At 38.2% G+C, this 21,923-nt stretch overlaps 1 protein-coding gene across 3 annotated transcripts in view; it reads left to right on the forward strand.

The window, feature by feature from the left end:
- SMOC2 (SPARC related modular calcium binding 2) overlaps positions 1-3,046 on the forward strand; it is a 139,852-nt gene extending 136,806 nt beyond the window's left edge. For all 3 annotated transcript variants that reach the window (XM_085055393.1, XM_085055392.1, XM_085055394.1), the window contains exon 13: positions 1,461-3,046. In XM_085055393.1, coding sequence (XP_084911519.1) covers positions 1,461-1,484 — 24 coding nt within the window. In that variant the 3' untranslated portion in view covers positions 1,485-3,046. The remainder of the gene's footprint in view (positions 1-1,460) is intronic.
- The last annotated feature ends 18,877 nt before the right edge of the window (positions 3,047-21,923 follow it).

Genomic DNA, 21,923 nt, shown 5'->3' on the forward strand with positions numbered 1-21,923 from the left:
AAACCCTAGTTGTGGTAAATGCCTTCCCATCTATTATAAAGTTAGATCAATTTGTTAGAAACTAAATCCAAGGTGAACCTACCCACAAGCCAAGAGAAATCTTCCTTCAAAGTTGCTCATCAATTTGTTCCTTTTTTAATCTCTGATTTGTTTGATATTTGGTTTGCACTTCCCAAGGCAATATCATCATTGGTTATGGGTTCTACCAGAGACCTCCTACATACCTTTGATGGAATATAAAATATTCTCACAGCTACAAGGATGTGATAAGTTAGTTTGTTTAAACAAGTGTTTGTGGTCCTAATTTTTCAGGTTTCCCCCAAAAACCACTTATGCTTTAAACAAGACAGCCTGAAAACAATTATCCAATCAGAGCTCCAAAGCATTCAGAGGGGTTACTTTAATTGTATAATGACAATTACTGGCACATGTACATTACACTTGAAGCATGACAAGCCTTCTCCCCTTTCTGGTTATCTGATACTGACTTGCAGAATCGGTAATAAAATTGTCCTTAGAACATCTACCTTTTTTAATTTTGTCCAATAATTTTGCTGAGTCAGCTTCAATTATTTTAAGAGCTGTCGCTGACAAATGATAGCCTGAAATTAAGGTTGGCTAAGAAAACCATCTGTTGGCAGTTTCATACTTGAACAATACATGGCTGCAAATGCAGAAGGTGGTTTTCATCACAGAAGTTCTCACTTGGGAGGAAGCTACTGAAAACTGTAGAAACTGCTCAAAGGAAACCACCCATCTAAGAAGGCCTGATCAGGTTTGCACCACTCAGGAAACACACACTCAAAAGCTCACCCTCTAATATTTTTTGCAGCAGTTTAGTTATATCTATGCTTATGTGTGCTGTGGCACGTGTTTTTTCACATATTTGCAAATCTGTCTGCACACACACATACAAGTTTACTGTAAGAAAGCAGATAGAGAAAGATACAGTAATATGCTGACAGAGCCACAGCTCCAAAAGAGGTCAAATAGGGGATGGGTCTGACAGGATTTTGGTATATTTCCCTTGCTCAGCTCCACCCTGTCCAACAAACACACATACACGCTGTCAGGGAGACCTAGAGGGTCTTTTGCAGCCCAGCTAGAAGTTTATAAGGGAACCATAGATTGCTTGTGAGGCTTTGGCCAGCAGCCCATTCCTTATACATCACATGCCATAGAAGGTATATTGCACCAGGGACTTGCCCAGGCAGTTGCTAAAATGGTGTGTTTGACAGGTATAGATTTAAAGGGGCCATAGGTAAGTAGTCAAGATGTTGCTCGTACCTTTGCTCATAAATGCTCTGAATGACTACAGGGCAGGAATTTTTTATTCTCTATATATATTTGTGCAGTACTCTCCTGAGAGTGACATGTGGGCACTGCTGAAAAATACAGATAGATTACTGGACTAATTTAAAAGATCATTATTAATGCAAATTTTTCCAACTTCCTTTCAGCAAGTTTCTAAGAAGCAAGGGTGAACACCTTACTGATCCAAGGCAGATCTCTTTGACATGTGGGAGATTTCCTCACCAAAAGGCAATAAAAACAACTGTAGTATTTGCACTTTGTACTTAAAAATGTAAATTCACTTTGTAGAAATGAAATATTTAAACAGACCTTTTTTTAATCTGTGAAAATGTAATGGCTAGTTTTAAAAAATTATCACATACAATGTATGTGTATTCTTTTGTTGTCTGAAATATGTAAAACATGTTGGAGATGTAAAAGTTTGCATTTAAACCATTTAAAAAAATTAATTTGGCAAGCAGTAGCATAGAAATCTGATTCTATGTATTTTGGTTTCAATAGTATGTCTTATTTTTCTTAATACTGTCATTTAAGTAGAGTTATGCTGAAAAATCTACTGTATTCTCAATTTTGTCCAAGCAGTGTTGAATGTTTCAGGTTTGCAGGACTGAGAGAATTGTGTAAATTGCTTTTTACTTGGTTTTGCAGTTTTGAACTGAACAGATTTCTCATCGGTGGCAATATTTTGTTTCATTTTGTTTTTATTGTAATTATTAAGCTTTCCAAAGGTCATGCAATGAGAATACAACCACTAATGGATTCAAAAAACAGTTATTCTACTTGGGATGCTTATAGAAAAATGTATCCTTTTATCAATTTTTGAAGTGCCTTTTTTTGTAAGTTTGGGTAGGATTTTTCTCCTGTTTGCTTCCACTTGAGTCATTAACACAGCAAACCAAAAAGGAGTAAGGTGGATTATAATGTCACTCCAGTCTGGTTCAGCCTAAAAGCATGTTTCCATGGTCAGTGCAAAGCAGGAGAAGAGTTTATATGGGTCAGGATTGTAAATCTTACTGTAGTGACAGGGAAGGATAAGCCTTTTTTCCCTCCACCTGGCTACCCCTATCAATTCTTTGGCTTGCCTGGGGGATTAGGGGAGGGGCTACTCACATCACTCCTGCCTGAGGCTTTTTATTTGCTGCCTGAAGAAAGTTATCAAAGGTTTTCATACTTTCTCCAAAATTTTTCATCATTTTCCTCCCAATGCTTTCTTTTTTTTTAATATGTATGTCTGAGGGGAATAAGAACTTATGGATGTGAATTTAGAGCAGGGGACCCAAATGAAAAAGTTCTGCTCTTGAACAACTGTGAGTTACAAGCAGCTGGGTTGATCAATGCAGTGGCAGAGGGACTGCTGGCATCTCGGAGCTGACATGAGAAGGGAGGAATGTAGCAGCGAGCAGTGATTTCATTATGGTTTGTTTAAATAATGTGTGGGATCTGACATGGGACTAGCTAATCATAGCAGCATTCTGGCTTGAGCTTGTACCTGGAAAAGCTTTTTGTGAATCAATAGGTTTCTTTTCAGTTCCAACATATTCTGCAGTGATAGGAAACACTGTCTGCAATGGAATTGTACCCCAGAAATTGTGTACTCTAAGCTCTGGCAACAGGAGAAACCAAGATGCAACTCTGTGTTATCTTGTATTTTTGTTTTAAAAACTATTTGTTATTCTTTTATAAGCTTTGAATTTAATCTTCTTTATAGATTAAAGATTGGTATGTTATCAAACTGTGCTGGTGACTTTTCTTTTACAACACAGAGAGATGTTTGGGAGCAGATACACACAGTGGTGACTTCACTGCTTTGAGTTTACAAGAAACCTCACCACCTCCCATTGTATCCATCTTCTTCGCTTGCCTTTATTGAATTCTCTTTTAAGGTCATTCATTTCTTAGTCATACCACTGATTCCTCAAAATTCTCTATATAGCTTCAACTTGGTCTCTTACTTCTCAGCAAAGTACAATGTGGCATAAATAGAAATGACATCTTTTCCCCTCAATGTCAGCGTGAGCTGCTGGGCAACTTTCAGCCTGGCTGGAAACAATGAGGAGAGAGAGGCGAACCCTCAGAATTCACAGGTCCTGGTTAGGTGGTCACAGTATGGTTAATAGCAGTATTGTGTAAGAAGCATCTAATTCCATCACTGTCACCTTTGGAGACAATATAAACATAGGCTAACAATTTTTTTGCAATGTCCATGTTTTGAAAATTCACCCCATTTAAAATTGAGAGGTTGTGTGGAGTGACAGATTTGGACTAGAAACACAATTATATGATGAGTAGCCTTTAAAACTAATCAAAATGATGCAAGTGAATGCTAAAGGCACTTTTAGTCTTTTATCCAAAGACTTTGACAACACAGAGTCATTTAACAACTCTACGATTAAAACATGAGGTGTTTCCTCTTTGTATACATTTCTGTGTCATCACTTTTATGATTTATTTCAATTACCAGTGATTACACCATTTGAATATAAGTAAAACTGACTTCTCAATAGTTCCAGTTAGAGTCCAGACCCCTAATGGAATCATACTTGCAAGCTGGCTTAATTCACCTTGGGTTCGTGTATCTCCCGTATGTCCACAGGATATTTAAACTCAGGTAAATGTTCTAGCTGTAACCAGGAATAGCCCTGATACCAAAAAGTAATCCATGAGGATAGGCTCTTAGGCTCACACTACATTACCAGTGTTTATTATTTACACAGTAATTAATTAGTTCTAGTTTTTACCCATGTGTAACAATTTAGTTTCAATTTTCATTCTGTTACTGAAAACACAACTTATATTCTGCTTTTCATTGACTAACATTTGTTCTAGTTCCAGCTCTTGCTGAACACGTTTGCTTAGAGCTTTTCTAAGGCTGTAAATAGAAGACTGTAAAGTTTAAAAAATATGTATGTATTCAGTGACTTGTCCAGCCTATTGCAATGTCCATTAGTCAACAGGCCACACAGTGAGAAATGTACCATATTTTGTCAACACTTTGGAAAACTTTCTCATTTTGTTCCCATCCCTAAATATGGGCCAATTTCATAGTTCAAGTTTTAGCAAAAACACTTAATTCTCAGTCTTCTCCCAGTCTAAAAAAATGTGTAGCTTTCAGGTGTTCATTTTGTAGAACTGGGACCTGGATGAATGCTCTCCAAATGACAATTCTTCTTGTTAATGTCATTTCAGACATTGAAGTACTGAAACAGAGAAGACTTTAACAATACTCACTACATATAAATAAAGAAATACACTGTACTTTTTTATTTGGACCAGGTTTTTGCCCTTCATAAGTGCCATAAGCCAATGGAGAAAGCAGGCATTCCTAGAAAGCTGGAAGGAAAACAAAAATACAAATTGATTCATAAAAGATATTTAAATGTTTCCAAGATTTGATAGGTGTAATTAATATTTCCCTTTTACAGTAGTAATAAAAGATGGATTAACAGAGGTTAAGAAATCTTTGCTGGCAAAGATAATGTAGTTGTCCCTTTTAAATATTTACAATGGCATGTTATATAGCTACGTTACAGAAACTAATGTTTCTAAGAGTCTTTAATGCCAAAAGTGAAAGGTTTATTACTTTTGTTTCCTTTAGAATGGCAAATTGATGTAATTTTGGAGTAATTACTTTGACATTAAATAGGAACCAACTAAGTTTATTGATGTCTCAAACATCAGAATGATTGTAGTAAATTATTGATGCAAACTGTACTCTTATATATGTTACTTTTTTCTTTAAACAAAAGCTTATGTGGAAAGCATTCAGAACAACGCATTTCTCTAGAACATCCAACAAGGGGAATAACAGGAAGAGAGGTCTATTTTTATCTAGGTTAATGATAGAAATATATTATATATTCAGTATTTTGCCTCTACTATATCCACCTTCCCTTTTTTGTCATACACTTTGTCATCTGACTTACGTCACCAATGGTGCACAAGGCTTTTTGGAAGGGAAGATAATGAAATGAGAGTCCACTCTGTGCATATGAACAATGTTTTCCATAAAATAGTCATCAGAGTCATCCTCTCTATAGATATTGTCTTTACTCAACATAGGATTTCTTGCTTCATAACAAATATAGAATCCTTCTTTGCTCAGGCATGGGATCCATTCTTAGCTAAATGGGTACTTTATGAAGAAAATCACTCATAAAAGATGAGCACAGTCTCTGGGATTGTATGTGGACTGCTGCAATTTTTTTATTAAGCACTAATAACAATTAACTGTTAATAAAGATTTATAAAAGCCATTCGGTATATGAAGTGCATCCATGAAGTTCCCTATATTTGTTCTAAGTAGTCAGTCAGGGAAAAAAAAAAAAAGGGAAAAAAAAAAAAAGGGAAAAAAAAAGAAAGAAAAAAAGAGTGGTGAATGAAGCTTCCATTGAGAAACATTGTTTCACTAAACCATGACTGACTAATTGCATGTGATTGAGGTTTTCCATGAAATTTCACTTTTAAAATTATTTTGTGGTTTAGTGGTTATTTTTATGTTGGAACTTCTTTTCCTTTATCTAACAAGCATGAAGTGTCAACATGGAAAAGGGACATTTGGACACCTATTTTGTCACAAAATTGGATATTGCAAAAGATAGCAGCATTCTTGCTCTTCCACAGCTTTAAAAAAATAATCCTATTTTTTTGGAACAAGTCAGGTTTCCAAACATTAAGTTGTCATGCTTCATCTAAGTTTTTGAGTGCCTTACTACCCCTCTGTGAGGCAGAAAAAATCAGGACTGGGGCTTGATGGGCTGAGATTTAGTACTGAATGCACAAGAAATGTGAAGAAAACTGCAGTATGGGTAAGGGTTGTTCTATGCAGAGCAGTTGAGACAGTGTGAATTATATGCAGAAATACAAAGGGCATTGTTCCAGCTTGCAAAACGAGCCTGCCGTGGGACTGATTGCAAACATATTCAAAACCTAAAATATTCTAGCATATCTCTACTTTTACCAGGCATTTCACTCAAAGGCTGATGTGAACCAAAATCCGCTTTGACCACTGCCCAAGGAACACCTCCAGCTCTGTTGGTGTGTAGCTTCCCAAGTAGTCTTCCTGAATGCACAGCTTGGGTATGGTCTTCTGAGACCCCCAGGCTGCAATACCAGTGGGACCAAGACCCACAATAAAGAAATGGTGACAGATACTGCAAATTACAGGATATTACTTCATAGCTCAGATTTTTTATCCTGCTGGGCTGTGATCAACTGAAAACTCCTGCCCTGTATAATCAATGACAAACCCTAACTTCCTGCTTCTTAATCCATCAAATCCATGCTCAGAGTGAGAGACTATCATGCTTCAGCTGAGTGGGAGTCACTGTGAGTCACAGCTGAAGAGCATTTGAGAAATACTGTGGCCCCTCAGTAGATGCATGTGCTCAGTTAACTCCCACCTACAATTCCCCTTTCTGCTCAGCACCATATGATGGAGCAGTGTCTGCATGCATCAGTTCTTTAGTGCCCTGCAGATATGACCTGTGCTTCTCAGTGTGCAGCATAATTCTTTGTACTGAATGCTCAGCACTGAGGAAGGAAGCTTGTTCTCTAGCTGTCTCTTGCTGTTGTCCCAGGAAACCTCTTGTATCACTGTTGCCTTACAAAGGTTTCAAGAAATATTTTGCAACACAAAACATGCAAAGGAAGAGGTGCTGAAGTGGTAGGAAAAAAACCATGCAGTTTAAAAAAGGCTAATAAAAAAGAGAGAGGAGAAAAAAATTAAGCACAAAAAGAGAAAGAAGAGAAAAATGAAAGTAGGGTCATGGAGACATCCTGAGGAACTGAGGAAGGTGGCCAGAACTCTGTGCTAAAGCCACATATGGGAATGAAGGAAGAGCAGAAAAAGAGACAGCAAGTAAGGAAGGAGATAGAAGGTAAAAATGGGAGGGGAGCTTAAAAGGGGAGGAATGGAAACACAGCAAGGACAGAAATGGTAAAGATAGAAAGAAATAGAATGACTAATTAGACAATGAGGAGGAAAGGTCTGAGAAGCCCAGGGGAGGAAAAGGGACATGTGTGAAAATGAGACAGCACATTTCATTTTTCTGGGCAGAGCATCTCTCTCACACCACATCACATTCTGGCTGGTACAATAAGTCTATCCTGCCTTTGGATGTTTCCCTGTCCATGCATAAGGTCTGAATTTGGTCCTTGGTATCCCAGTGATTCTAGTGCTTTGTTCCAAAAGACATTTGTTTTCATAGCCAATCTCAAGCTTCCTTTAGATCCAGAAAGTCTGAGCAACATTTAATGAAAATGTGAAAGAAGAAACCAGCATATTTCTAAACTAAGAGCAGACTTGAGCAGAATGAGGAAATCTGAACCACAACAAAGATAAATTTCCTTTTGTATTTCTTATTCAGTAAAGATGCAAGCAAAATGTAATTAGATGCATTTTTTTAGTTTTTCTTTCATTCATTTTACCAGCAGATCCTCTACAGGCTTTGCTGATACCCTACAGTATAACATTTTCTTTAATCAACACATAGATGACAAAGGATTACAAGAGTCCTGGATTCTCCTAGTCTTTTTTTTTTTTTTTTTTTTTTGTGGTTTCCTTTATGTTCACTCTTGGGGTGGCTAAAAGCTAATTATTTAAATCCTTCTCAAAGTCTTTAAAGTTTATATCTCTGTGTGAGAGAGAAAAAGTCAGAGAAACAGACTGCAAGAAAGATGTTCAAGAAAACTTTGGATCCCATAGAAAATATCACAGGTTCAGATTAGAACTATTTTCAACATACCAAATATTTCCATGAACTGATGACGAAGAGTTTGACTTCATTAACCTTGAATAGTCATCTGGAAAATGACTTAGAAAAAAACTAATGGCAAGTAATATCTCATGCTTCAGATTTTCAGCAGTGCAATGGAGAAGGTATAGGAACCAGTTTATCACATGATGTCCTAATGCAAATGGCAAACTGACGTAGGCTGGGATGGCTGTAGGCAGAGGCTGGGAAGGGGCTTTGCCTGGATGCAGCTCGAGGAGAGGGAGAGAACCAGCTACATGCCCACAAACAGCTTGGAGGAGAATGGGAGAGAGGGACTAGGTGAAGAGCAGGAGGCTGTCCCGAGCGTGGTCAGATAGCCTGTCTCACAACCAGCACCTGCTGCACCACTGAAAGCTGAGACTTTGAGCTGTCCAGAATCTACATCCTGACAGTGGGCAGCATAGCCAGTCTGTATCAATTTTTGCCTGAAACAACTAGAAAAAGGGAATACAATGACAACAGGCACAGATTTGCTGTGCTTGCAGTGCTCACAGGTGGGGAGGCAGGGGCAGGGGGAGACAGTGATAGAAACATTGTTCTAAGCTCTGGAGCCTTTGCTCCATTTTAACTTCTCAAAACAGAAAGTTTCATTCTCTTCTGAAATCTATGAGATGCAACTTCCCAGAACTGAGTGTCACCTTCACAGTGACAAAGGGGGATCAAGGCAGCACTAGGGGCCACATGTCTCTGAAAAGAGATGGTGCCCATGCCATGGCTGTTTAGTAAGAAACATTGACCATTGCTTTAAACTAGCAGCTAAATGTAGAAATGAGTAGTGATCCATATAGACTCAATCATCATGTACTCTGTCCCCCCCTCCCCCTTTTTTCTTAAAATTTTCAGCATCAATTTGATGAATTTTGCTGAAGAAATTGTTTATTACAGCCTGGGCTGTAAAAATGAAACATTAATTTTCAGATAAATTTTCCCTTGTAAGTTTTGCTTTAGTTTGTATTGTTGGTGTATAGGCCTCGTCACAGGGAAGAAGTCAGTAGTGGTACTTTAGCAGCTTAGGTAAATTGCAACTGTTAGTGTATGTTTTATTTTATTATTTAGTGTTTTTTCTTTTCTTGGGTGCTTGAAACAGTCTTTTACACCATGACAGACCACACTTGCACCAGTTGCTCTCTCTGTTGAATAGTGTTGCAAGTCTTCTTCTGGACAATAGAAAACACGTTTGAGAGCAAGCTAACAGGACAGATCATGCAGTATCAGTATTTTTATGACAAAGCACTGCTGATGGTATTTTCATATTTTGTTCTTCATGTATTTAGATTGTCATTGTCTTTCATCATAAGTCTATTAATCACTACTTTTAAATAATAAACAATGAAAACAAATAAAGTAATATATTTTAGGAAAATGAAAATTAAATTTTGTAAAGGAATTAATTGTATTTAAAGGTAATAATGTTTATCATCTTTTACACACATTTCCATAAGCAAAATTCAGCTCATGCTGGTCTACTACATGGTTTCATCATGCCACAGAATTTCACAGAGGAGTTTCCTATTGTTTGACTGTCTGCCATAATTATAAGGGAGTTGACTACTTTTGTCCTAAACCCCCTTCACTTGTAGTCTATCACAAAACCATGTGGCTAACAGCCTTATTTCTAAGATAATGAGGAGTGGAATACAAATGATCAAGGTGGAAGTGCAAAGGCAAAACTACATGTGGAAATTTGTAAAATGCCTTTTTAAACTATTTGTAAACTTGCCTTTTAGTGAATTTTCAACTCAGTTTTTGAAGAACAGCACTTAATAGTGAAGTAGGATACATTTGCTACAGATGTTTCTGCATACAAATAAAATACCCCCTGTCTAATATCCTTTGTGAATTGCCTCCAGTAAACACTTAGTGTTGTGGTTAACAGCAGAACTTATGTTTATTCAGACAATCTAACATGCAGGCAGATTTCTGTTCCCATATAAAGTTCCCTACCTTTCCCTAAAACACTGTGCAGACCAGCTGTGCTCTGGTTCCCTGGGAACATTAAAGCAGTGTTCAAGACCAGAGCCTGGGACTGTAATGAGAATGGTGTGGATTCAGAGTCAGCCAGATTTGAGAGGGGAGTGGAAGCATCACTTTATCAGATCTCATTCCTGTGAGAGTCAACATACAGTGCTCTCACAGTAGGAGTTAGGTGCTCTGGAATAAAAGTCTTCCCAGTTCCCTGGAACCAGGGGTTGCCAGTGAGGTGAGTGCAGGCTGTGAGCTCACCTGCTTGCAACGTGCTGCTGCCACTTCCCCTTCCACCTCAGGCTGCCGTGTGGTGAGGGTGTTGCTCCATTCACTCTGAGTTTCTCATGCTCTTTGCCTTAAAAACCTGTCTGGAGGGTGCTGCTGGATGGGCTGAATGCACATCTGGTTAGTTGCCAGCTGTAAATGTGGTGCTTGGGTCCATTTCAAAGCAGGGCTCCAGCACCATGGCTTCAGATCATGGCTTTGTGGGCTCAGGCACAGAGTGAGACTCCAGACAAGCCCCAGCATGAGCTATCCCTGCAAACAGTGCCTGGCTCAGGGCAGCCTTTCCATCAGGCCTAATAAGTATAGGCATGAATAAACAGATGAAACAGATGGGACCTCCTCTGGATTGCAGAAGTGCTCAAGGACTGTCTTCCATGAGAAGGGAGGAGAAATGATCGTTTGCCAGCAGTAAGTTAGGGCAACAATTACTTTGAATTTAATTCACACTTAGATCTCAGACAAGGGCATAGTTAGCCCCAGATGCAAAGGAACATATCTGTGTTTATTGGCTGATTTTCTGAGTAAAGAGGAGTATGTGAATCTAAGATAGGGGTTTCAAGAACAAGGCAACGCTGGTTTTATAGACCAGATACATTTTTTAAAGTTGAATTTTATATTTTTTCTCATGGGTAAAACTAGGATAAAAGTAGCTAATGTGTAATACAGACATCTGTACTGATGTAATGGTTTAGGCCATCGTCAGGATGAAAATAACGTTGATCCATGTTTTCTGAAAAGTCAGCAAATTATGGTGAGAAATCTAAGAAAGTTGAGTTAGGAGCAAGTGCATAATCTAAAATTTAGCAGTCAATCAGGAAATCACGTTTATGTGCACTGTTTCTAATAGTGAATAAAATCTGTCCTGCTAAATGTAGTCACAGAAGTTATATGCAGTGTTTATATCCTAGTTGAGTTTCACCATCGTTGTACAAGTCTTCTGAGATCCTGTTTCCAGTAACAGAACATGGTTGGCAGCATAGGCTGTACACACATCTGTTTCCTGGAGCATGGCAAATCTGCAGTTTGTATCAAAAACTGGGTTGCACATGTTCTAGAAAGCCTTGGGCATTGAATCTGAAGAGGAAAAAAAGTTAATATGGGTTGTTTTAGAATGGTTTTCAGGTTTAATTTTGTTGGTTACTCTGAAAACAGAAACCTATATAAATTCTCAGGAAAAGTAGAGAGACTTTACTTACCATAAAGCTTTTTTGACTGCATGGAGTGTTGGTAAAGTTTGTGTTGAATTGTTCTGTGCAAAAGTTCTGGTGAGGCTTAACAATACTTGTTGGCCAGCAGAAGACAGAAAAAAAAAATACCTGCAGAAAAGAAATATGGATTATTAACTAAAGTCACAGCTGACTTAGAACAAGTTTTGTTTGCCTGCCTGACAAACACGTACATCACTCTGAAGACTCATGTTTGGTTATATTTTTGTTTTGTGGTTTGGTGACAACTGAAACACAAGGTGTACAGCAGCAAATTCTCAGTAAGTTTCCAGGTCGTGAACTGGTGTGAAACCTGAGATGTTGTGCAAAACACTAGAAATTATTTCAAACAGAATTACTAATGTAGTCAACACATGTAAAAAGAGAAGAGAAGCAGAGACATTGCAGTGAAAATGCATTTTCTTTGCAGATTTCGAAGATACACCTGCCAATTCCATTGCTTTGGGAAGTGTACAGCCACCCTCACTGCTAATCCATTTTCCTCCTAATATAAGGCTATAATCTGTATTTCCAAAACATGTAGAAATGGCCAAAAAACATGGCCAAGCATAAGACAAAACATAGTTAACGCCAACACTTTCAACACTACACAAGGCATTCACTAGATTGGAGTCTAAAATCCTTGTGTCAGCAGTTGTCAAAGAACATTACACACTTGTGACTTTTTAGCAATTCCATGTGTTCACCAGATTGGTAGCCAAATAGGAATTCAGGAAGAAGTGCCCTTCTTCATAAAAAACATAGATAATGAAGACCAATTTTGTTGTGACATTCTTAGGACAAATGCTATTTTTTCATAATCCTTTTATATGAGTATTTTTGAAATGTTTACATGTAATTTTACATGTAATTTAGATTACATGTAGATCCTTAGATCAACATAAATTTTTCTTCTATTTTTCTCAGTTTGTGTTCTCTTTCATGCGTCAACTGTACTATCAATCTGCTAATGCAAGGAACAGGATAGCAGACTCCTATAATGGTAGTTCCTAACATTTTTCAGTTTGCAAATCTAATTTTTTTCAGATGAGTTGGTGTCTATTCTCGAGTCAATGCAAGGTACTATCAGTAGATATTTCTTCACAATGTTTTGTGGATTTCTTAGAAATAGTCCACAGAACATCAGCAAATACAGTTCACAGTTTGATTATCACTCTAGAAAGAGTACTGATAGTATTGATAAAACTACACGTGAATCCACTACCACTCATTTTCATCTGCTAGTACTTGTTCTTGCGCTTCGGGAAAAAAAATCTGTTCTGCAATGAGGTTTATTGGAAAATCTGATTTCTGCTCCCAGTTTGCAAATTAATAGATACTACAAGTTTGTGTTTTGGTATTCGTAGCAATGTGGCTGATTGCCTCAATTATAGTGTGTTTGTTTGTCCTTCTGAATCTATCTCTGGTCACATGTAATGAAAATAAGAATTCCTTCTTCATATTTGCTGAAATTTTATCATAGCCAAATGTTTAGGTGGTAATTATATAAGCAGGAGGTGTGGAAGACTTTCTGTGTGCTTCTGTGGGGACAGAATTTTATTTCTTAAATCATAGTTGTTGTATCCCTGAAGATATTCCCTGACTCAGACAGAATTTGGAGCCTGGAGCAGTAGTGACTGAGAAAGGATCTATTTCAATTGATCCCTATGACAGGAAGTCAGACTGTGGATTATGTTCCACAGCTTGTGAATTTCAAAATAGATGTGCAATACAAAGGAAGAAAGTTAAAATAGCTTTAATGACACTCATTTAAAGGAACTGACCAATTTAACATTTAATTAGAGGTGAGATTAACTTGTAGGACTTGGATCTGTAAAACTTACTTTTTTGTTTGTGTTTTTAGGAGGAAATACTGGCTCCAACATTTAGTTTCAGGCATGCTACTTTAGATTTCAAGTTTGTTCCATCCTTTCTTTAAAGTAATTAAAAAATTAAAAGTTTGCACAACAGTGTGCCATTTGGTTGTTACCAAAGCCCAATGGCACTTTTTCCCTTTTGTTTGTTGAAAGCTAAAAATGGGGGGGAGAATCATACTAGCCATTCTTGTTTTGACTGATATTGAGAATCCTGGGTTTTCTTCTCACTCTATCTGCCTTTGTGTGATGAGGTGTAACTGTTTGGGATGCAAGCCTTGAGAGGCTGACATGAGACCCACTGTCTGACGGAGATTGAGTAGGCCGAAGAAGCTTTGCTTGTTCCCCTGCTCCCTGTCCATAAACAGGGAAACTTCCCCTTATCCCTGCTGAGAGTCACCCATTGCTGCAACACAGCAAACCAAACAGAAATTTGTTGAAGTGCTTTCTAAGTGAGACACTCTTGGAAAGGGCTTGCAGATTCAGTTGAGAGCCTCAATCTTGACTCACCCATGTCTGTCTAGCTGGGAATCTCACCCCACATCTTACATTAACTTGTTTAGGCATTTCCCAGGAATGCAAAGAGGTCCTGACATTTGATAGAGAAGTTTAGACAAGTTACATGAAGCTACTTATATACATAGACACAGAATTAAGTACTGGAAGGAGTCTTATTAAAAAAAAAATACTATTTCCATGTAGCGCACAAGGATTGATTTCTGATGGTTTGGCACGTATGAATTGAATTTACTGGTATCTAATAAGGTAGAAGAGACATGTGGAAACATCATGCAGATCCTCACTCCTTGTTCTGAAATTGTCTGAGGAGTTCAAAACTTGTTAAGAATATGCATAAACACATCTCACTTGCTTACGAGTCCTGAATAACAATTCATAGGAAGGAACAAAAACTTTCAGCGTTAGATACTTTAAAACAACTATCCAAAAACATGCTCTAATCGTTCTACAGAAAGCATGATTGAGTACTCTCTAAAAAAATCAGATCTCCTCATGTGGTGCCTAGCACCAAAAATATGAAATCTTTGTCCCAAAGCATAACTCACATTCACTGATTGATTTTATAGCAAAATTACAAAGCTGAGCTTATAATGCTTATAATAGCATCTTTCGAAGCTTTCCTCCAGATGAAGCATCTGTCCCCCTGCTGCTGTGCTAGTGTCTATAAAATATACTATCACTAGCTCAAAAATTACTTTCATTGTGTAAAATGAAACCAGAAGTCTGTTGTGGTTTAGATTATTGTTTCATATGTTAATATTAAGCACAGTTTCTCAAACGGGTAATAAATGCGAACTGGCTTGTGCATTATATCCAAGCTTATTGTTAGTGCTGTAAGGGGACAGTAACACAGCAGTTTGTCAAAATTCAGTCTGTGCTCAAACTGCTTGGGAACTTGTTATTTTAAAACATCAGAATTGCAGGCGTGCTTGTAACGATTACTTAGAAACCCTGCCAGAAGAATATGTTGTTCTAAAGAAAAGCTTTATTGTTGGTCTTTGACTAGGAGCAACCATATACTGGTAAAGAGTCTACATATTTTTCCTAACGAATATTAGCATGCAATTACACAATAGAGTTCAAAGATAATTTTCAACTAATCAAAAAAAAAAAACCAAACAGTTTCTTTTCTGTTTTTTTTCTTTTTCTTCCCCATTACTTGACATACTATGATGAGTTTAGGTTAGTAAAATGTGCATTCCTGGTTTTGTTCGATGCACCATCTGCAAATCCATTACACAGTTATTTGGGAGCATTCAGGTTTTTCTTTTCTACCCTTAAAATGGAGAAACCATCACTTGTATGGTTTCTTCAGTGTCAAAACTCCAAATATGATTGTGTCCAAGGTGTGCACTTTCTGTATATATAGTCTGAAGCAACAGCCTTATATCCAGCCATTTGATGGAATATCCCATGCTTTTCCCATGGCAGCAGTGGAGCCACGGCACAGGACTATATTGGGAAGCTGTGAAGAATACTGTGAATAATTACATCAGAAGCACAAAATGCTTAACTTTCCTAACTTTCATGGAGTCAAGTTTTTTTCACATCTACAAATTCATGCTGTGTTACACCCAGGAGAGTCATAATTATTTTTTTTCTGAGTTTTAAGGATTTCAGTACTGACAGGTGATAAATGAACATCCTTGATCTCATGAGAATCCATAAGGGTTTAATGAGGACTTAAATGGAGCTTCCACATGTCCCAGTAGAGAAATGAGTTTCAGCTTGTGTTCTAAGTGCCTTGGTCTTGTGCTATTCATCTGGCTCAGCAGAGAAAACGATCACTGGTTTCAGTGGGAGTGAGATCTACTTTCTAATCCTGCTTGTGTTAATTATGAAATGAGCTCATCAGGGAGTTGGCTGGATGTAGCATTTTTGTGCTTCGGCTACAGCAGCTCACAAGCAGGTTCCATGTTTACATCTGGTATATTAATCTGTAAACATTTCTAGATAACAATCTCTTCTTAGATCTTGTTAAGCTAGTGGAAATGACTGTTCTTCTACCATCCCACAGACCTGAAAAATCAATGAACATTAAGACTATAACAGCATTTCCAGGAGATCGCTGCCACAGTTACATTTGCTAGTAGTTTACAATAAGTTTATCAAACCAGAGTGAAGGGAATCTGCTCACCTCTGTTCTAAGAAACAGTTTCCCCATGCTGCTACAATTTTGGTTAAAATTACTGAGCCAGTGACAAGAAAATTTTTCACTTGAAATGACCCATTGTCTTCTACCCTCTGGAAGAGAGCAGAACTCAACTCTCCAGCTAAGCCTTACCTTAGGCCTAATTGGAATGTCTGATCACTCTTCTGTATCTAATTCAATTTGTTAAAAAGAAATCTCAACCCTCTATGACTGCTAAGGATAGATCCTATGCCTGGTATCCATTCTAGCAAAATGCTTCTTCCAGTGAAGAGAAGCCTCTCCACAGCAATTAGTCATTTCCTTTAAATGACAAAATCTGCACTTTACACTTGTCCCTTCAGTAAGGACTGCCTGAGAAAACAGTTGCTTGAGAAGGAAAGGAGGCAAGACAGATTTAGGAATTTCAAGTCAATCCATGGCATGAGATTTTTCACCTAGACAAAGAAGTGTCAATTTGAGCTCCAAAGCTGAGTATTTTATAACACTTTGGAACAAACCCACTTTAGTGCTTGAGCTTGCAAAATGATGGCTTTCTTGATACAAATAAATCATGCTTTTGACTCTCTTTTTCTTTTCCAAGCTTCAATCCATCACTGAAAACTAAGAAAATCTTATCCCACAAAACTGCCAGGTTTAAGAGTAGGAGAAGGGCAACAAGCACGATCCAGAGGAAAAGGAAAACAAGGTTTTAGTTCATAGCAAGACCTGTTTATCTGTGTTGGGTGGATCTGGCCAGACTTCAAACAAAATTTGATGGCATGGCTCAACGTCCCATAATATGGAAATATGGTGGGTTTGCATTACAGGCAAGGTGCTCTTCTAATGATTTTGGAACTGTTGACTCCCTCAAGGGAATGGAGACCCTGCAGAGAGACCTTGACAAATCAGAGAGCTGGGCAATCACCAGTGAAGTTCAAGAAGGGAAAATGCCAGATTCTGCACCTGGGATGAGGCAACCCTGGATGTACAGACAGCCTGAAGAATGAGAGGCTGGAGTGCAGCACTGCAAAAAAGGACCTGGGCATCCTGGTTAATGGCATGTTGCACATGAGTCAGCAGTGCCCTGGCAGCCAGGAGGGCCAAGTGTGTCCTCAGGGCATCAGGTACAGCATTGCAGCCAGGCAAGGGAGCAGATTGTCCTGCTGTGCTCTGCACTGTTCTGGGGCAGCCTCACCTCCAGTGCTGGGGGCAGCTTTGGGCCCCACAATGTATGAAAGACATTAAACTGTTAGAGAGTGTCCCAAGGAGGGCAACAAGGATGGTGAAGGGCCTTGAGGGGAAGCCCTGTGAGGAGTGGCTGAGGTCACTTGGTCTGTTCAGCCTGAAGGAGACTGAGGGGAGACCTCATTACAGTCTACAACTTCCTTGTGAGGGGAAGAGGAGGGGCAGACACTGATCTCCTCTCTGTGGTGACCAAAGAACCCAAAGGCATGGCCTGAAGCTGTGTCAGGGGAGGTTTAAGTTGGATATTAGGAAATGTTTCTTCACATGGAGGATGGTCAGGCTGGAAGAGGCTCCCCAGGGAAGTGGTCACAGCACCAGCCTGACAGAGTTCAAGAACAATACTTGGACAACTTGGATAACGCTCTCTGGTGCATGGTGTGACCCTTGGGGATGGTGCTGTTCAGAGCCAGGAATTGGACTCAGTTATCCTTGTGGGTCCTTTCCAACTCAGCGTATTCTGTGATTCTGTGATTCTGTGATTCTGTGATTCTGTGATATAATTAGCCAAGTGTGCCAAAGGTCTCTGCATACCTGACCACATTCAGACATGATAATAGCACAGTTTATCTGGAGTCTGCCAAGAGATGGGTCTACCTCACTCCCAATTTTCATTCATAGAAAACATAAGCTGAGACTATGTATTTATGTGCACTTCCAAACCAAATTTAATGCATGCCATTCTGCAGTACCATCAGCAAGTCTGAATGCATTTTGAAACAAATTAAATTCTGCAGCACCTCAGCAGAATTCAGTGAAAATCACAGCTTCACTCTGCACAGAAGCAAAGAATAAGTAGTCCTGGAATTTGCCCAACACCATGAAATGGAAGCCTGGCTTTATTTTGTCCGCTTTGACTTCCTCCCTCCTCACCTGCCTATGTGTTTTACATTTCAATAATTAAGTGGAGCTAGAAAACACCTCCTTTATTCTTGGACAAATTCAAATTTATAGATTTTGTATGTGGTTTTCTTAATTCCTTTAAATAGATTTGCTTAGGGAGCAGTAAACACATGAAAATTAATTTGAAACCATAATCAGACTATGGAGTACAATTATTCTTTCCCAGACAAAACAAACTTCAAGAAATTTCATGCTAGCTTTCTTCTGATGAGACAGACTGTTGTTGGACAAAAGGATTCTTTCCAACATCTTCATGCTTTCTTTCCATACCTTGTGTAGAACTGTTGCCCTAATTTTTTCTGTTGCTGTTCTGTTTGGAATCCTCTAAAGTTAAATTTTTGAAATACAATTAATTAACTGCTTGGGAGCCTGTTTGCATTTGTGCCATGAAGGGTATAGTATTTTCTCAAAGAAATTATGGTGGCTGTGTTGATATTATACTGATGGTAATATTTTCCTGTTGTGTGTTTGCCCTTAACTACCAGATCCTCTCCCAGAACACATTTATAGAGGTGTTCATGCACAGTGTGTTTGGGCTTTTTTCACTAACCTGCCAAGAATTGTTGTGTTGTTTTGGGGATGCAATATACTTCTATGAGAAACAGAAATCTGGTCTAATCTGGGACCTGTGGTTCAGATCTAACACAAAACCTGACAATTTTCGCTACAGTCAGACTCAGGTTGGGTGCACTGAAACAAAACCCTTGTGGAGCCAAGTACAAACTTTGGATATGAGGGAAATATTGCTCCATGTTTGCTTTCAAAGGAGAAAAGCCTGTCACGTGCAAAGACTTCTCTGCTGAAGTTATGTCTTAGTTGAATTGGGATAACATTGAACTCCAGCTACAAAAACGTGTGTCAGAATAAGTAATTTCATACCTAAGCAGGAACAAAACCCCAGTGTAGTAACGAGGTTCTTTAATTCTTTTCTTGTGTAACAATCAACACATATTATTTTTTATTATAATAATTAGGACTAGAGAAATATGCCCTAGCCAAAATAAAAGCCAATTAGGTATTATTGTTATTAATACTATCTGATGATGTGATCTGCAGTAATAATGGGTACATTCTAAATGCCTTGGATGAAAATATTGAAACTTGAAGGAATGAAGTTAGCGTCTAAATTAAAGGCCTGATTTATTTTTTTGTAGAATGCCAGGCTGTTAAACAAAGCCAAACCCACTGGCGTGCCAGTAAGTTAACAACCTACCACCATGAGAAAAATTTTAGTTGGATTTATGGTCCCCCTGTCTGAACCTTTTCTCTTTGAAGATGCCTAACTTAAATCTGCAGCATGGGTGGCAGGAGAGTGAGAGAGAGAAAAAGCTGCAGTCACTTTCCTGGTCCCACTTGCAAGGCAGTGGTATAACAGCACCAGTAGACTATAAGGGATTTCTTCATGTTAGGAAGAAGCAGACAAACTGTCTCCTCTTGTTCTAGTCACAGCATTGCTTTCTTAGGGAGTTGTTTTTTTCTCAGCTTGAAATGTTACAAATAATATAATGGAGCATTATTTTCTAATCTGAAATTCTTTGGAAGTGAAGGTGAAGGTGGTGTAACAAGTCTTTCTGACTGGAAAGAATAATTTTCCTTTTTTCTGTTTTAACTATTGGAACACAGGAAAGAAGGAGTCATACTGAAGGAAACACTAAAATAAAAGATGGGGAAAAAGCCTCAAGCGTTTTACTGGGCAAGTAAATAATAATAAAAAGAAATCAACCCCATCAAAACAATGTTTACTTTTGGAGTCCTTGTGACCTCATTTGGTATTTTGTCTTTCTACTGGAAACCTCAAAAATATAATTAGGCAATTAATATGATAACTGTTGGACAAAATTCCCTTTACTAGGAGAAAGATAACACTCAAACATTTTTACTCCTTCTGCTTCACATTTTGAAGATATAGCCAAATCCTCCTGCTTGTATTTCATACTACAGCAACACAGGCACTCGAGGGAGAGATATTCTTCAGTGTACTCTTTCCCTGGAAGTCATTCAAAACTGGTAGGAGGAAAACAGGCATCCTGCCATGAGCCAGCATTGTCCTCTCTCTGCTTTCTACATCTGGCACAAATCCCTCCTGCCACTCCCACCCCATCCTATTTTACCTTCCCCTAGAAACTATGTGCAGGGTTGTCTTTTTATCATTATTATAATCAGTTATATGAACTTCCCATTCTGCCCAGATTTCTCTTCTGAATACTTGCTTACGAGTCTGAAGTCACCTTCCATGCCCATCCTTGTATACCTTTGAGACAACTGTGTTAATTCTGTCCCCCAGGGTGTCAGAAACGTAATAATGCCATGACTGTACATTGCATTGAGACCTTGAGAGAAAAATCAATGATAATACAAAGCTTAACAAGCATGTGTATTGCAATTTATAGCATTTCTGGACCGCAAAATGTGCTGGATGAATAAGAAATAATGTACTGAATCCATCTAAAGGGTGAAATTCTGGACTTTCTCATATTTAAAAGAATTCATTTCTTTTGCACAGCTGTTCTCTGGCATTCAAAAGTTTGTTTTAGCTAATTCAAACAAAGCACAGACAGAGTTGCTACAGATCTGCTTTAATTTGCACCACCTGCCTTATTTCCCTTGCCTGTATCTAACTCCCCATAAAACTCTCAAAGCCTCAGGTTTGAAGGTTTGACTCTGGGTGGTTAACTAGACAATCCCAGTTGTATGGGATGTCCTTAAATCTGCACCAGCAAGTTCAGGAAAGCTTTTGGGAACTATTTTTGTCCCATCTTTTAGGAACCCCACACAAAAAAAATAGGTTTCCTGCCAGCCGTCATAGAGCATATATGATTTTATCTGACTCTCCATCTCAAGATATGGTCCTGGGAAATGGTCTGTACTAGTGCCGAAAGGGATTAATCAGTTAATTAATGAACAATATTGATAACAAAAATAAAAACATGGTCACTATAAGCTCTAATCTCCGTGTGAGCTGAAAACCTGCCCTTTTCAGAACATTCAAACAATTAAAAAGTATCCAAATAAAATTTAAAAATGGCATGGAAAACAATTTTCTTACAAAGGAAAAAAATGAAACTGTTCAAACTCTCTTATCCTTACTTGGGCCAACTAGCGGCATTTTCACTGAGAAGGGGAAAAGGAAAAATATATTCCCCTTCAAGGCAGATTTTGTTTTTATGAAATAATTTGTTAAAGCTGAGCTTAATTTCAGTGCAGAACTAGACATCTACTCAGGATCAAAAGTTTTCATTATGGAAGTTAGACTTCTTTTGCATTTAATATTTTTTTACAGCAGAGAAATTTTCTCTTATGAAAAATAATATGGTTTGCTTCTATTTACCTCAGGACAGCCTGTTTTCTTCTTTGCCTAATGCACTCAACAATTTGCCAGACATTATAAATTTTTCCTTTTACTCTTCAAATAGTTCTCTAATTCCTTCTTTGGCTATCAGAAAATCATAGTATCATGTCTAGCAAGAGACTCCCTTTCAACGATTTTGTTGTCATAAGCCTAAGACAGCAGCATGTCCTAGACCTAACTCCCATGATTTCTGCCGTTTTTGCTTCTGCCCAGATCTGCACCTGCTTTTATTTAGACAAACTTCCATAAGAGACTTTGTAGCCACTTATTTCTTCTTTTTTTTTCTCTATTAAGAGTAAGCTACCCACAATATAAACTTCTCTGCCTTCTTGCTCTGTCATACCATTTCTGCTTTCTTAGTTC

Source organism: Lichenostomus cassidix, chromosome 3 (assembly GCF_008360975.1).
Source record: "Lichenostomus cassidix isolate B80296 chromosome 3, HeHo_3.0, whole genome shotgun sequence".
Taxonomy (NCBI): Eukaryota; Metazoa; Chordata; class Aves; order Passeriformes; family Meliphagidae; genus Lichenostomus; species Lichenostomus cassidix.